General features: G+C 44.8%; 1 protein-coding gene across 1 annotated transcript in view; it reads right to left on the bottom strand.

Moving 5' to 3' along the window:
• The window catches only part of TPP1 (tripeptidyl peptidase 1), a 102,870-nt gene that overhangs the window by 85,936 nt on the left and 4,153 nt on the right, over positions 1 to 12,781 (bottom strand). The window contains exons 2-4 of the mRNA XM_069203639.1: positions 9,887 to 9,970; positions 6,389 to 6,528; positions 4,973 to 5,123 (exon numbers count right to left, since the gene is read on the bottom strand). Of these exons, the coding sequence (XP_069059740.1) occupies positions 4,973 to 5,123; positions 6,389 to 6,528; positions 9,887 to 9,970 (375 nt within the window). The remainder of the gene's footprint in view (positions 1 to 4,972; positions 5,124 to 6,388; positions 6,529 to 9,886; positions 9,971 to 12,781) is intronic.

Raw genomic sequence — 12,781 nt, 5'->3', positions numbered from 1 at the left:
ATAATCTTGGTTTGTGTACATATATCTTGTGTATATAACTTATCCTCATACTGAGGGTACTCACGGAGATACTTTTGGCATATTGTCATAAAAATAAAGTACCTTTATTTTTAGTACTTCTGTGTATTGTGTTTTCTTATGATATTGTGCATATGACACCAGTGGTATAGTAGGAGCTTTACATGTCTCCTAGTTCAGCCTAAGCTGCTTTGCCATAGCTACCTTCTATCAGTCTAAGCTGCTAGAAACACCTATTCTACACTAATAAGGGATAACTGGACCTGGCACAAGGTGTAAGTACCTCTGATACCCACTACAAGCCAGGCACCCTACCGAGTTTCTAATCCCTACTATCTGAGTTTCTAACCTCTATTATCAGAGTTTCAACCCCCTACTATCTGATTTTCTAATCCCTACTATACGAGTTTCTAACCCCTACTATCTGATTCTCTAATCCCTACTATATGAGTTTCCAACCACTACCATCTGAGTTTCTAACCCCTAGCTATCTCGATTCCTAACTCCTACCCCATCTACTGGAAGGTCTCAAAGGTTGCTCGTCTTTCCACCATGGACTTGGTCCATGCTTCACTTATCGGAGGGACTTTGTTTCATAGCAGAAGATGGGTTCTGCTCACTTGTGTTTTATATGTGGTACCATGAATCACTTACCTGGCGGGGTTTCCTATATGTTTGTCTGCTCTCCTCTGTGTATTGGTCACTGTGGAACCATTTTGGGAAATCATTTAATTGTCATTGTGCTTGGAAGTCTGATATTGATCTCAGACTTCTCTAATGCTTTTGTAATGGCAGAGAGGATGTGAGTTTTACTGTGGTAAAGGGTGTCCAGTTCAATTGTTAAAAGGGAACACAAGTAGAAAGTTGGGGCATATTTCAGCACCAAGACCAGTTCATGACACACCTGGTCTTGGCGATTTTTACTGGGATAGATTTAGCCATCAGTCAGCACCCACTATCAGTCACCCTATCCGCTAGATCGCACCAGGCATAAATGTGCCATCTCTGGGTCCCCAGTTCAGAACACTTTCTGGACCGGCTGGCTGTGACTGGAGAGGAGCCCTGAAGGACTAGACCTCCTCCCTATGATTTCCCCCAGACGTACCAAATACTAGCAGTCCATAGCTTGACAACAGTTTATCGCAGGTAAGATTTTCATGTGGCAGGGGTACCTACAGGACTGAGGGTACTGACTTGAGTGAAAGGCTTCACCAGTCCCAATTGGAAAGAGGACTTTAGCATTTCTTCACAGATAGAACGTTACCTTTCCCATGCCTGAAGTTCTGAGAGGCTAATTTGCATTGGCTGTCGTGCTTCTCCCAGCCCTGACTAGCCAGTGATTAGCCTTAGATGTATGTGAAAGATGTGTGAAATGCCTCCCAGGGGCAAACAATAGGCTGCTCTGAATGGGCAGCGTTCACATGTAACATTTGGGGCACACTTGAAAGAAAAACTAATTAGTGCCAGGATGCTTCTTGAAAGCAGCTATTCACACTCTAGTAGTAGCATTTTATTAATTATTTCATTCACTCACTCATTCATTCAGGATACCAAGACAACACTCTTATATCCCCTGTCTGTTTGCTGAAGGACGCTGCTTTTGCCCTACCAGACTTCTGTCTCTGGGTTTGCTGTGGGTACAATGCCTGCCTTAAACTGGGTTTTAAGGTTAGATGTGGGAAGAGTCTAGGATTACAATAGTGCACCCCCCCAGACACACACACACACAGCCTGCAGATCCCAGGTTTAGTGTAGTCAAAGACTTTCACCATCTTGAAAACACCCGACACATTGCATTTTGAGCCTGTTTGCAGGTAGGCAAACAGGAACCACTGAAAAAGTGGTTAAGGTTGGACCTGGGCACTATTACCTCATTGCTGAAGGAGGGGCCAGAGGGGTCACCCTACCCGCTAGATCGCACCAGGCATAAATGTGCCATCTCTAGGTCCCCAGTTCAGAACACTTTCTGGACCGGCTGGCTGTGACTGGAGAGGAGCCCTGAAGGACTAGACCTCCTCCCTTTTGTGCCCAGGAAAAAGTAGTAGACTCGAAGGGTGAGTTGGCTGACCTCATGTGCGGCTACAGGGAGACAAGCTGCAAGGTCTTTTCCTCAAGGTACCCAGTTGAACATTGGCAATTGGACCTGGAGTGGACCCTGCTGTCGGCCTCTGCCTGACACACTGTGAGCCTCCTAATGCTTTAGAAGTGTACTCCTATGGTGGACTGGGACTTGAAAGACTAACAGAAGATAAAATATTTTACCGGGATGAACCTGTTTGGCATATCTGATCCATTGTGGTTAGCCTCTAATTTATCCTAGATACTGGTTTATTGCGACCACAGGCTAACATTGGTCCTTTTTTTACTTTCTTGCACTATTTTTCCTTAAAACTGTAAAGGTTCATATCTCCAGGTCACCTTATTTTATTTTTGGTATTTTGGTTATTAACTCTGCTACTCTAATTTGGTTTGGGATTTTTATTGTGTTGAACCAGATATGCTAATTACGAAAATTATTAATGATGTATATGTGTTTACTAATGGAAAATGCATGGAGAAATTAATCATAAAGAACATAATGTGCATGTTTGAAAATGTGCCCTCGGGGTGTGATCATCATGTGTACTAAAATGACTGAAAATGTGCAAAATAATGAAAAGATATAAGAAAAATGTAATAATATGACATAATGAGATGTATAACCTATATTTGCCATTAATTTGTAGAGATAAGTTAGCTGAACTGAGGGCCTAGTCTCCTTAGGCACCGCACACTGAGAGCAGAAAACAGTAACCGCGTTTGCTTCGAGGCTGCTGTGGATTTAGCTTTGACCCGCTCAAAGTTAAAGTCGCTTAGCTAGAACATTCTGCAATGTACCGGCGGACAAGAGATGATGAAGACAATTTGATACAATTATATGTAGAGTAGGCAAAATGTACTTTCCCAGGACTTGAACAATGGAGCCACTGACTGAAGAGGAACATGCAACAATTTTGATACCTGAAGGGCCAGATGATGAGAACATCGTAAGAAGAACCAATCCGCATCTTGTGAACCGAGACATTTGAAAATGAGTAGTTTTGGTAAACAAAAACTATAGGTTAAAGTCATATCTGCTGACTGACCAATTAGCAACTAGGGGGATGGACTGAGAGACCCTAATAAAAGTCATGACAAGAGGTCAAATCAGAGAGTTGCGGGGAGAGAATCGATGACGTCAGGAGACGCTCTCCGATGTGCTGATATTGGGCTCATATTCCGTGAGCCTGATCTGTAGCTGACTAATTGATGACCTGAAGACGAAGACTGACTTGTTGCTGACCCATCCTGTATAGGTAGCTATGAAAATGTGACTGACGACTTTTATGCCTTTTTTTCTAGGTATCAACTGCGCTGATTATAGATATTTTTACTTAGATAGATTTTTTCAAATTAATGTTTTCTCAAAGGATTTTCGCATGAAGTCCCACATGCTGATGCTAATCTTGGTTAGGTAGGCTGTTGTGGGTGACGTTGACAGTGACAATTGACTTACGGACTTAATTGCTGAACTTCACTATTAATGCTGATATTCAAAGCTTATGTAATGGCATTTTCGCATATGTTTGTCTCAAGTGGTGATGTCTTATTAATGAATTAATAAAATTGAATAAAGATTGAACGGATGATTTAGAATTGTAAGTAATAGGGAAATAAAAATTGATAACCAATACCGAGTTGTGGTTATTGATGAGTAGACGGTTTATTAGATGTTTTCTATAGAATGTTTTCTTGATTATTGGTTTTGATACTGGTCCAGTAGTCACTGCAGGACTAGGATACTCCATGCGATTCAAAAGGTTAATCAACCTATACGTGTCCCCTTGTAAGTTAACTTACTAAGGACCAGGCGCGCTGGCAAATGTTATGCATATAGATTTTATTACTTTTTTGGTGCTGCATAAATAAATTACAGGTAGCCATGCATTAAGCCTGTGTGCTCTGTGCCTAGCTATCAGGAGGGTGAGCTCAAGTGAATTTAGTGACTGTTGGTTCACTCTAACTAGGATTGAGATTTTTGCTTGAGGTGGCTAGTCACCCACCCCAAATAATAATAGCATTTCTCACAAGATACAAAAACAGACTGCCCTAAATTTCATGTATTTTATGATTAGGCTCCAAATGACCCTTCTTTAGTGAGAGCTCTAGTCAGGTGAAATGACAATTGCATTTTGATTATTTGCTCTACAGATTGTTATTTGTGCATTAAACACGTGTTAAGACTTGTGGGTTTTATGACGTGTTGGGTTTGACTTTTAACACCTAGGAGGATTAATTAGGGACCCATGTTATGAAATCGTGGACCAACCTTTACAAAATAAAGCAGGTTGAGTTTTCACAAAGCGCTGGAACCCACCTCTTTTCAGTATGATAATTTTCTGAATAGTTCCCTAGGCTGCCTTTAGCAATCTTCTTTCTTCCTATCATCTCATTAGGGTGATGTTGTGCCCATCACCCTTTCTGGGCAACGGTGCACTCTACAAAACTATGTTGTCAGCAACATCATTACCATCGCTAGCGACTTGATAGTTCGAGGATGCGCAGCTAGTAACTTCCTTCAAATCCGGAAGAGTCTAGCTGAGCTGAGCAAGAGAAGCCTTCGGCCTCGTTCCCCTTTATGGGCATTGAAGTCCTTGGTGAGTTGCAATATCCTTATAATGCATGTCAGGGGGAACTTTGTCCCATACATACAGAGCAAACATTAAATAGTAATTACTGACTGCCCAAGAACATGAACACACACGTGTGGATGGGCAATAAGTGGCAGAAGAAAGAAGCAGCGAGAGGTGAAGAAAGATACTGAAGGGAAAAGCAAAGCTTTGAGCACCGGAGAGGCAGGTGGACATGCGAAAGAGTCCCAACTTCACAGTGATTACTCACAGCCACTCTACGGCTCACTTTCTAGCGCACTCACCTGGCGGGCATGGTGCACTGCAGGAAGTCCATGGTCTGGATGGTCTGGCAGTCCTCCACCCCATACATCTGCAGCCACTTCCTGACTGTGGAGAGGGTGAGGCTGGAGGGTTGGATCATGGCCCCCAGCTCCTGCAGCGAGAGGTGCTTCCCTGCACAAAGGAGAGAGGGGAAAGTGATGGGTGCCACAATGAACAAAATAGACAAGACAGGTAAGCACAATTAGGAAGCGTGACAGTAACCGCTCTGGACCCATCCATAGGAAGTACAGAGCGTGAAATGAACACACAGTCATCCCTCAGACTGAGCTTCTTTATCAGGACCAGGGGGAGCTCAGTGCATATAGAGGGAAAATCCCTTGGGTGTCACATAAAAGGATATCTGTTTCACAGCTACAGAAGAACTAGCGGGGAGTGGGCGGAGAGCTGCCTCAAAGGCGGGGAGACAGTCACGAGAGGAGATGGAGACAGCTACTTGACGACAAGGAGGACATTTAGATGAGGCGAGTGGTAGGACATCCAGCTGAGGCATGTGGTAGAAGAACATCCAGCTCAAGAGAAGGAGATCTCTACATCAGGGATTGGGTGGGACATCCAGCTTGAGAGGGGGGTGTATATTTAGGGTGGGGGGAAATCTAGCTAAGGATTATGTTGGTAATGTAGGTGAGGAGATGTGGGTGCACCTAGCGAAGCAGCAGCAATGCTCCTCGTTTGCAGAAGTAGACCATCTAAAGACAGAGGAGGGATGCCTGGGGTTCTACTGTACCATAGATTTGCAGACTGCTTGCTGCCCCTGATGAAATGTTACAGTGCTTTACGGGTGGGTAGCACGCAACTCTTGAGAGCCCAGAGTAAGTTTGTAGCGTTAGCCGTGCGTGCTGCAGATGATAGTGAGTATGCATTGCAGAGTACTGGCTAGGATACGAGTTACTGGATTAAAGGGTTTCTGAGGAAGAAACAAAAGCATTCAAGCAGATGCGGATTCTTGGTCAGGGCATGGGTATATCTGGCCGGGGGTGCAAGGTAGGAGAGATATGATGAAGGTGCTGAAGGGGTACCAGGTGAAGAAGTTGTGGGCTACAGACTATGGAGTAGGGGTTCCTCTTCCATGCAAGGGGAGAGGGTTGCAAGGAGAAGCAGGAAGGATAGATCTTCAGAGGTGCAAAGGGACAGCAGACACTGCCAGAGACAGCCGGAGGAGCTGGGTGATACCTGGCAGGGGAAGCTGTCTTGGAGGACCAGACGGTTAAGGGTTTAGGATAAGGGCAGAGGTTTGTCAAACCAAAGGTGGAGCGGTTTCCTGAAATAGGGTGTAGCAAAGGGATACAGGATCGAGTCAGCAATTACAGACAGGTAATACAGACAATATACGAAATAAAGAATAATCCCAGATTGGAAGTACTGCTTCGGAGATTTACCATAGAGGGGAGAATCCGGATCCGACACTCTGTTCACCAGGTCCTTCAGCTTGTCCACGCGTTGCTGTTTCAGGGCAAAGGTCAAGGTGATGTCATCAAAAGCAGCCAGGCGCCCAATGTGCGTCCATCCATCTGGGATACTAAACATAATAGGTTTTTGTACTGTGTGTGCGGAAGGACAAGGCATCCTGAGCACCTCACGAACACTGAATGCAGGAAGGATATAGTGCGCAGAGGATGAAGCAGCTGGGAGGAGGGGTGCACAAGGGAGATGGCTAGGTGGGCTTCCGACTACTGAAGCAGGATTCAGGGTTAATAGGAATCTCAAGTGGCCATGTTCACGCGGAAGGCCTCATTAGCAGGAAAAGATGTCCTAGAAACCTCCCAACGAATTCCTAGCCCACTGTCTTTTCCTACTTTTGTGTTTTTCTTTCTGTTCTTCTGCATCAAAGTCTGACGAGTAAAATAAATGGTGGTCCCAAAAAAGGAGTGACAGCTCACATTAAGCACTGCTTGGGACATCAGAGGATGAGGGCAGGGCCTTGAGATGAATGTTAGAAGGAAAACATGAACCAGCAGGAAAAGGAAACAACAAAAACTAACAGGAAATAGAGATAATCATGGTATGTGGGGAGTAAAAAAAAGGTTTAAAATGGCTAGGTGTAAAGAAATAAGATTTACTAGGGCGGACAAGGGGCAGAGGCAGCCTCTAGGATTTACATAAGGGGCAGATGGAGAGAGCCCCATATAAGAGAGTGGTGACTGGCAAATGAATACTAGCACACGTGGACACATGGGTGTACAGAATGGTCCAATAATGCAGAAGCAACAGGAGAAGCGGCAGGGCCCTTGGGAAAAAGGAATGGTTGCATAAAACAGGAGAAATGGGCGGGTGCCAAAACATGGTAGCAAAGGATGGTCGGATAATCCAGAATGATGCAGAAATGGTAAGGACTGTGGGCAGGCCTCGAAAAATCTACTTGTCAACTCAATACGGAGAGTCTGATTTCACCAGTGCAATCTAGTTTTAGGGACTACTGGCCCACTACAGCAAGAGATCATGAGCTGGCAAAGAACAGATGTTCTGTTCAGAAAGTGAATGAGCAATAAAGATACCTTTAAATAACGTTTCTATCTTTCTATCATTCAAAGACAGAGGTCAAATGTCAGCTTATGTCTTCTTACAAATTGCTGCTCATTTTATCCTAGAAATTGGGTTTTACTTTTGTTTCCCTGACTGCAGAGTAAGACGATTTTGGAAAGTGAACTGTGTGACGGTCATGCTGGGGTACAGGGAGTGTGAAATGAAAGGCTGTAGAATATCAGTTTTTTCCCTAACACATAGCATTGAAGTAGTTTATGAATGAACTGTTAAAATATTTCAAAATATATCAGCAGTTAGGGAAGCACATTTTTTTCAATTCTGAAGTGCGACAGAAACAAAGATTTGATTTCAATAGGATCAAAACAAGCATAAGCATTTTTTGTACAGGTGACATGCTTAACTCACAAATTTGAAGGTGTTTCCATATGAAATAATGAAGAAAAGTTGGCTGAGTAAATTGAAATATTTTTCTAGAATCACACAGATTGGGGGCAGTTCATGGTTCTAGCTTATTACGTTTACGACCAACAGATTATTCAATTGATTAGACGTGCATGCCTGTGTGGAGAACATGGGAGTAAGGAATAGTAATATGGTAATATGGCAGATACTGGAGGGATGGCAGAGCTCCACTGGAATAATGAAGGATCTAGCAATGCAGAAGGTTTACACAAGGGTAAGGGACAGTCACACAATAAGGGAGGAATGGCAGGAACCATAAATAAGCGGGAATGGCCGGTGATGCAGAAGATGCAGTGGGAGTGCAGGGTGTGAATGGTACATTGGGGTAAGGCACAGTTTGATTAAACAGGAGGTGTGGTGGGATTAGGAGGCCCCTTGGGATTCACAGGAGTAGCTGATAGTCTGGTTAAACAGGAGGAATGGTTGGGTTTGCAGAGTACGCTGCAGTAAGGAATGATCCCATACACCAGCAGCTGCAGTAGGAATTGCAGGGTCAGTGGAGTACAAGGGAGTAGGAAAGACTCCTGTGTTGCAGCAGGTGCAGGGTGAATGGTTGGTATAGAGGGGTATTTGGGAGGAACGAATACTCAGCTGTTATATGACCAATGGCCGGATCCTTATATACATGCAAGTAAGGTGCGGCTGAGTAACGCAGCAGATGCGGTAGGCATGGCTGGGCTCTTGGGATGCAGGTTTGACAGGAGCGGTCAGGTAACACCGCAGGTGTGAGAAGGAGGACAGGTTCCTTGGAGTACATGTGACCAACTGAAGGACATATGGGACAAAATAAGGATCCCAAAAATCAGATGGTGCAGGAGGAGTGTGAAAACCCTCCTGGGACAGGCAGTAGGCGGCACAGACAGGAGGTGCAGCGGTGTCTTTGGATATGGTCAGGGTGAGGGATGGCCGGGTACTAAAGCTGTACTTGGAATACATATGGTTGGCGATACAGAATGGGGAAAGGACCTGGAGCACAAGAGAATAAAACACCTATCGAGTTGATCGACCCACAGTCGGGATCTTCCTCAGACTCCATTAACCCGTCCTCTTGAGGACTGTTGCATGTTCTTGATGTACCCCTCTCACCCGCCGATCCGCTTCTCTCTATAGCTCAGCGGATCTCTCAGATGCTTTGGGGACACTTCTTGACCTTCACCTACACCCCCGTCCCTTCCCATGACCTCTCAACCCAGCCCCTAACCCAATCTGGCAACAGGACCCCTGACCCCTGGCCACCTGCTCCTTCATTATCCGGGGTGGGGTGACTCTCGGCGACCGTTATTAGATATACGCATGACCACCACGACTATATGCCTTACATGTTTTGCCATTTTATGTTGAATATCTGTTGAAAAAATCTCAATAAAAAAAAATGTGTGTAAAAAAAAAAAAAAAAAATCCCGATTGAAGGCTACCCTAGGTTCAGGATGGGTGAGGTGGAGGAAGGGCCTGTCCCAGCGACAGAGAGAGCCAGAGCTACAGAAGATGAGAGGACCAAGCAAACACTCTGAAGCTCCTCCTCATGAAAGCCCTGCCCGGGGCACCAGGGGGGACAGCAGCCAGGACAAGAGCAGCTCCGCGAATAACAAGAAACCTGGAGGAGCCTGTAGGACCATCTGAGTCACGAGCAGGACAGTGCCACTGAAGCACAATAGAGAAGAAGTCAATGAGATGATTAGGGGCAGGAAGACATCGGGTGGGGAGGCAAGAAGAGGCTGTTAAAGGTCCCTTCCATCATTAGCTTCTTCATGTCTCCAGCAGGAGCAGGTTCTGTCCAGCAGAAGATCATCTCAAAGCAATCAGCTGACATGACCATCACATGATCCATCACTCGCTTGAGATTTTAGTGAGGTTTGGGGTAGTTAGCGCGGGTCATAGTCCCCTCCCCATACAGGCCACATGTAACACAGACAGCGGTGTGGATCACCTACCCCAGACTCTGGTCAGGCTCCAGATACGCGCCCATCACAGCGGCTCCACAACAGGCCACGAACAGGATGCAACGGGCAACCAACCTGCGAATGACAAAAGAGAAACTGTATTTAGCAATAACTTACGATTTAAAAGCACCTCCCGCAGAGTTACTTGTACTTCCAGCTTTCAGGCAGCAATGAAAAATGTCAAGATAAGTCTTTTGATTAATGTTTCTGTTGGAGAGTGAGAGATGGGAGTTTTGTCTAAAGGCAGGTTTGAGTCACCATAAAGCAGCACAGAGGGTTAATACGCCTGCTGCAAAGAACAGATCTGTATTTTATGTGGGTAGCTGAGTAGATTAGTAAAGTCAGCCCTTACCAGAGCTTTAAAACAAATGAAATGCATGTGAGAGAGGAGCTATGGAGACCTGAGGGACAATGTTTCCCATGGTGGTGAGGAAATCTGAGGAGGCCATGGAGGGGGGAGGTGCCAAAAAAAACTGTCACACCGGTTGCCACCAGCACTAAAGCTGGCCCTGGGTCTGGGTTTGTGGATCCGAGTGTGAGGGGCTACTGCATTTATAAACATCACCAAGCCGAGGGGCATTGGGTGTTGTAAAAACCAGAGTGAGAAGTTTGTATTGTGATGCGTTTTGCCATCCAGCCTGGTATCTGTAAAGATGTAGGTGTGTTGGGCAGACTGAAAGAGGTTCTTGTGAATTTTACAAGGAGTTGTCCTACTAGTAAGCTACTGCAGTTGTCCAGTTAGCTCATCACAAATGTGACCTGATGACTTAGATTCGAGGAGGCATAGAAGCTGATGGCTGTCTCTATACTGGAGAGCTGTAGACATGCCGCAGTAGCTCTTGATGAAGTAAATTACTACATCCTCCTTGCTGACTTTGTGTTTTTATTGTGTAATTCAGTCTAATCAGGTTATTACATTCAACAAATGTTAACACTGAAGAGAAAAGCAGCAGGACACACAAGGAAGAATGCTCAGAATGAGTGGGCACGGCTGTGGAGCTGAATTTGAGCCCTGAGAGGCACAGAAAATAGTAAGATGGGTTGGTGGGAGGAGGGATGAAGTACAATTGATAATTTTCACCTTTCACAAGCTGAGCGCCAGTGTCTGATGCCCATGAAACCCTGGCAGATGTGTGTCAAGCTGTGATCTCAGAGAGGGAAAAGTGGGGAAATATTCGGGGGACGTTAACCTACGTATGGTAGATGAACCCGAAGGAGGAGATTCTTTGTGATGCGGTGTAGGGGAGTGAAGAGTACTGGGCCTCACACGGATTCTTCTGGGATGCCCAATGGAGGTGACGCGAGTTGGAGCAGTGAACACTGCCAGAGTACAAAGGGTGAGCAGTAGGTCAGATAGGATGCAACCGATTTGAGAGCTCTGTCTGCAGACTCTAGAAAGGCGGCAAGTTCTAGTATGATGGTCAACAGTGCCAAGGTTTGCCAAGAGATCGAGAAGGACAGTTGTAGAGGGTTGCGGTTGGCAGAGGTCGCAGCTGCCTCAAACCAGATTGTAATGAGAAACGTTTGATGCATCATAGAGCAAAGAGCAGTCATTCCAGAGTCTCCGAAACGTAGCATAGTTGTGGTGCTGATTGTAACTAGAGAAAGAAAAGGATGAAACACACAAAAGGTGATGGGAGGATGCTTGCAATAAGTCTAACCACTGGCAATCGCTTGGGAGCATCATAACCTATCATTCTTTTACAACCACACCACCCCAGTTTGAACCTAGTCATTTGCAAATCAGTCTTGACCCTTCTCCAACTGGAACAGTCCAGCCCAAACTGCCAGGCCAATCATCCCTGAACCAGAACACAAGCAACTCCAAGACCAGTTTCATCCTGATTGGGTCTCTTCAGCCAGGGGTAGCTTGGTTCCATTGGCACAGTGAGCACGGGACCCACATTTGGGTTATTCTTGGCCACTAAGGGCATTACATCAAAAGCGGATGGAAGGATGCATGCAATAAGTGTAAAGATATGTCACCTTTACAATTAGTCATTTGTATAGACTTACATTTACCCCACATTTTGCATTCTTCATTATAAATTTGGTTCGAAAAATTAAAATGCGGCAAATGTGGAAAGTAACTTACCTTGATAAACATACTATTAAAAAAAAAAGTTCTTTATCTTTTTTCAAATTACATTTTATTTAAGAATGTTTTTTTTTAAATAATATAGGAAACGGGTGATTAGATTCATATTTATTTGAATTTCCAACACATTAAGAATGTGTAATTAAAATTAGAATTACATGTAATCTACAGGGAGGTGTATTACAATGAGATGTAAATGTTATTTACACAGAGGTGTATAATGGTATAGTTGTATGTGTTGCACTGTAATACGCCTATATATACATTTTCAATTGAAATTTCTGATCTCCTGCCAATCGCTGGGGTCATATCTCAACCCATCGTTCCTTTGCCCACCATGCCACCTCAGATAAGACCCAGCCATATGCAAATCAGTCTTGAATGTCAGTCTTAATCAGTCTTGAGGGGTGAATATTCCTTGCTCAGCTCATGCTGTTGGCTGGTTGATGTGCCTTTCTCACCCCATGGAGCACTATTTTACACCCATTCAACACACACCGTGCTCCTCATCGATGCACTGTACACTGGAAGCAAGCCTTATCTGTTTTGTTATTTCACAACAGCAGAGTATTTTTTAAAGTTTCACTCAGAAATAGCAGGCAAGTGGCAACCAGGAACACATATGGTTTACTCAAATACACACACGCAAGAATTGGCTCAGCAAATCAGGCTGGCTAGACTGCAGTAACACACAGAACCACAGGCATGCAAATAACCTATAGAGGGGGTCATATAAATGTTGGAGGGGGTAGGACATAGGGAGTGCCTGCAGCGCTCCCCGCTTGAAC

This window comes from Pleurodeles waltl, chromosome 8 (genome assembly GCF_031143425.1).
Source record: "Pleurodeles waltl isolate 20211129_DDA chromosome 8, aPleWal1.hap1.20221129, whole genome shotgun sequence".
Classification (NCBI taxonomy): domain Eukaryota; kingdom Metazoa; phylum Chordata; class Amphibia; order Caudata; family Salamandridae; genus Pleurodeles; species Pleurodeles waltl.
This window is presented reverse-complemented; position numbering and strand designations above follow the sequence as displayed.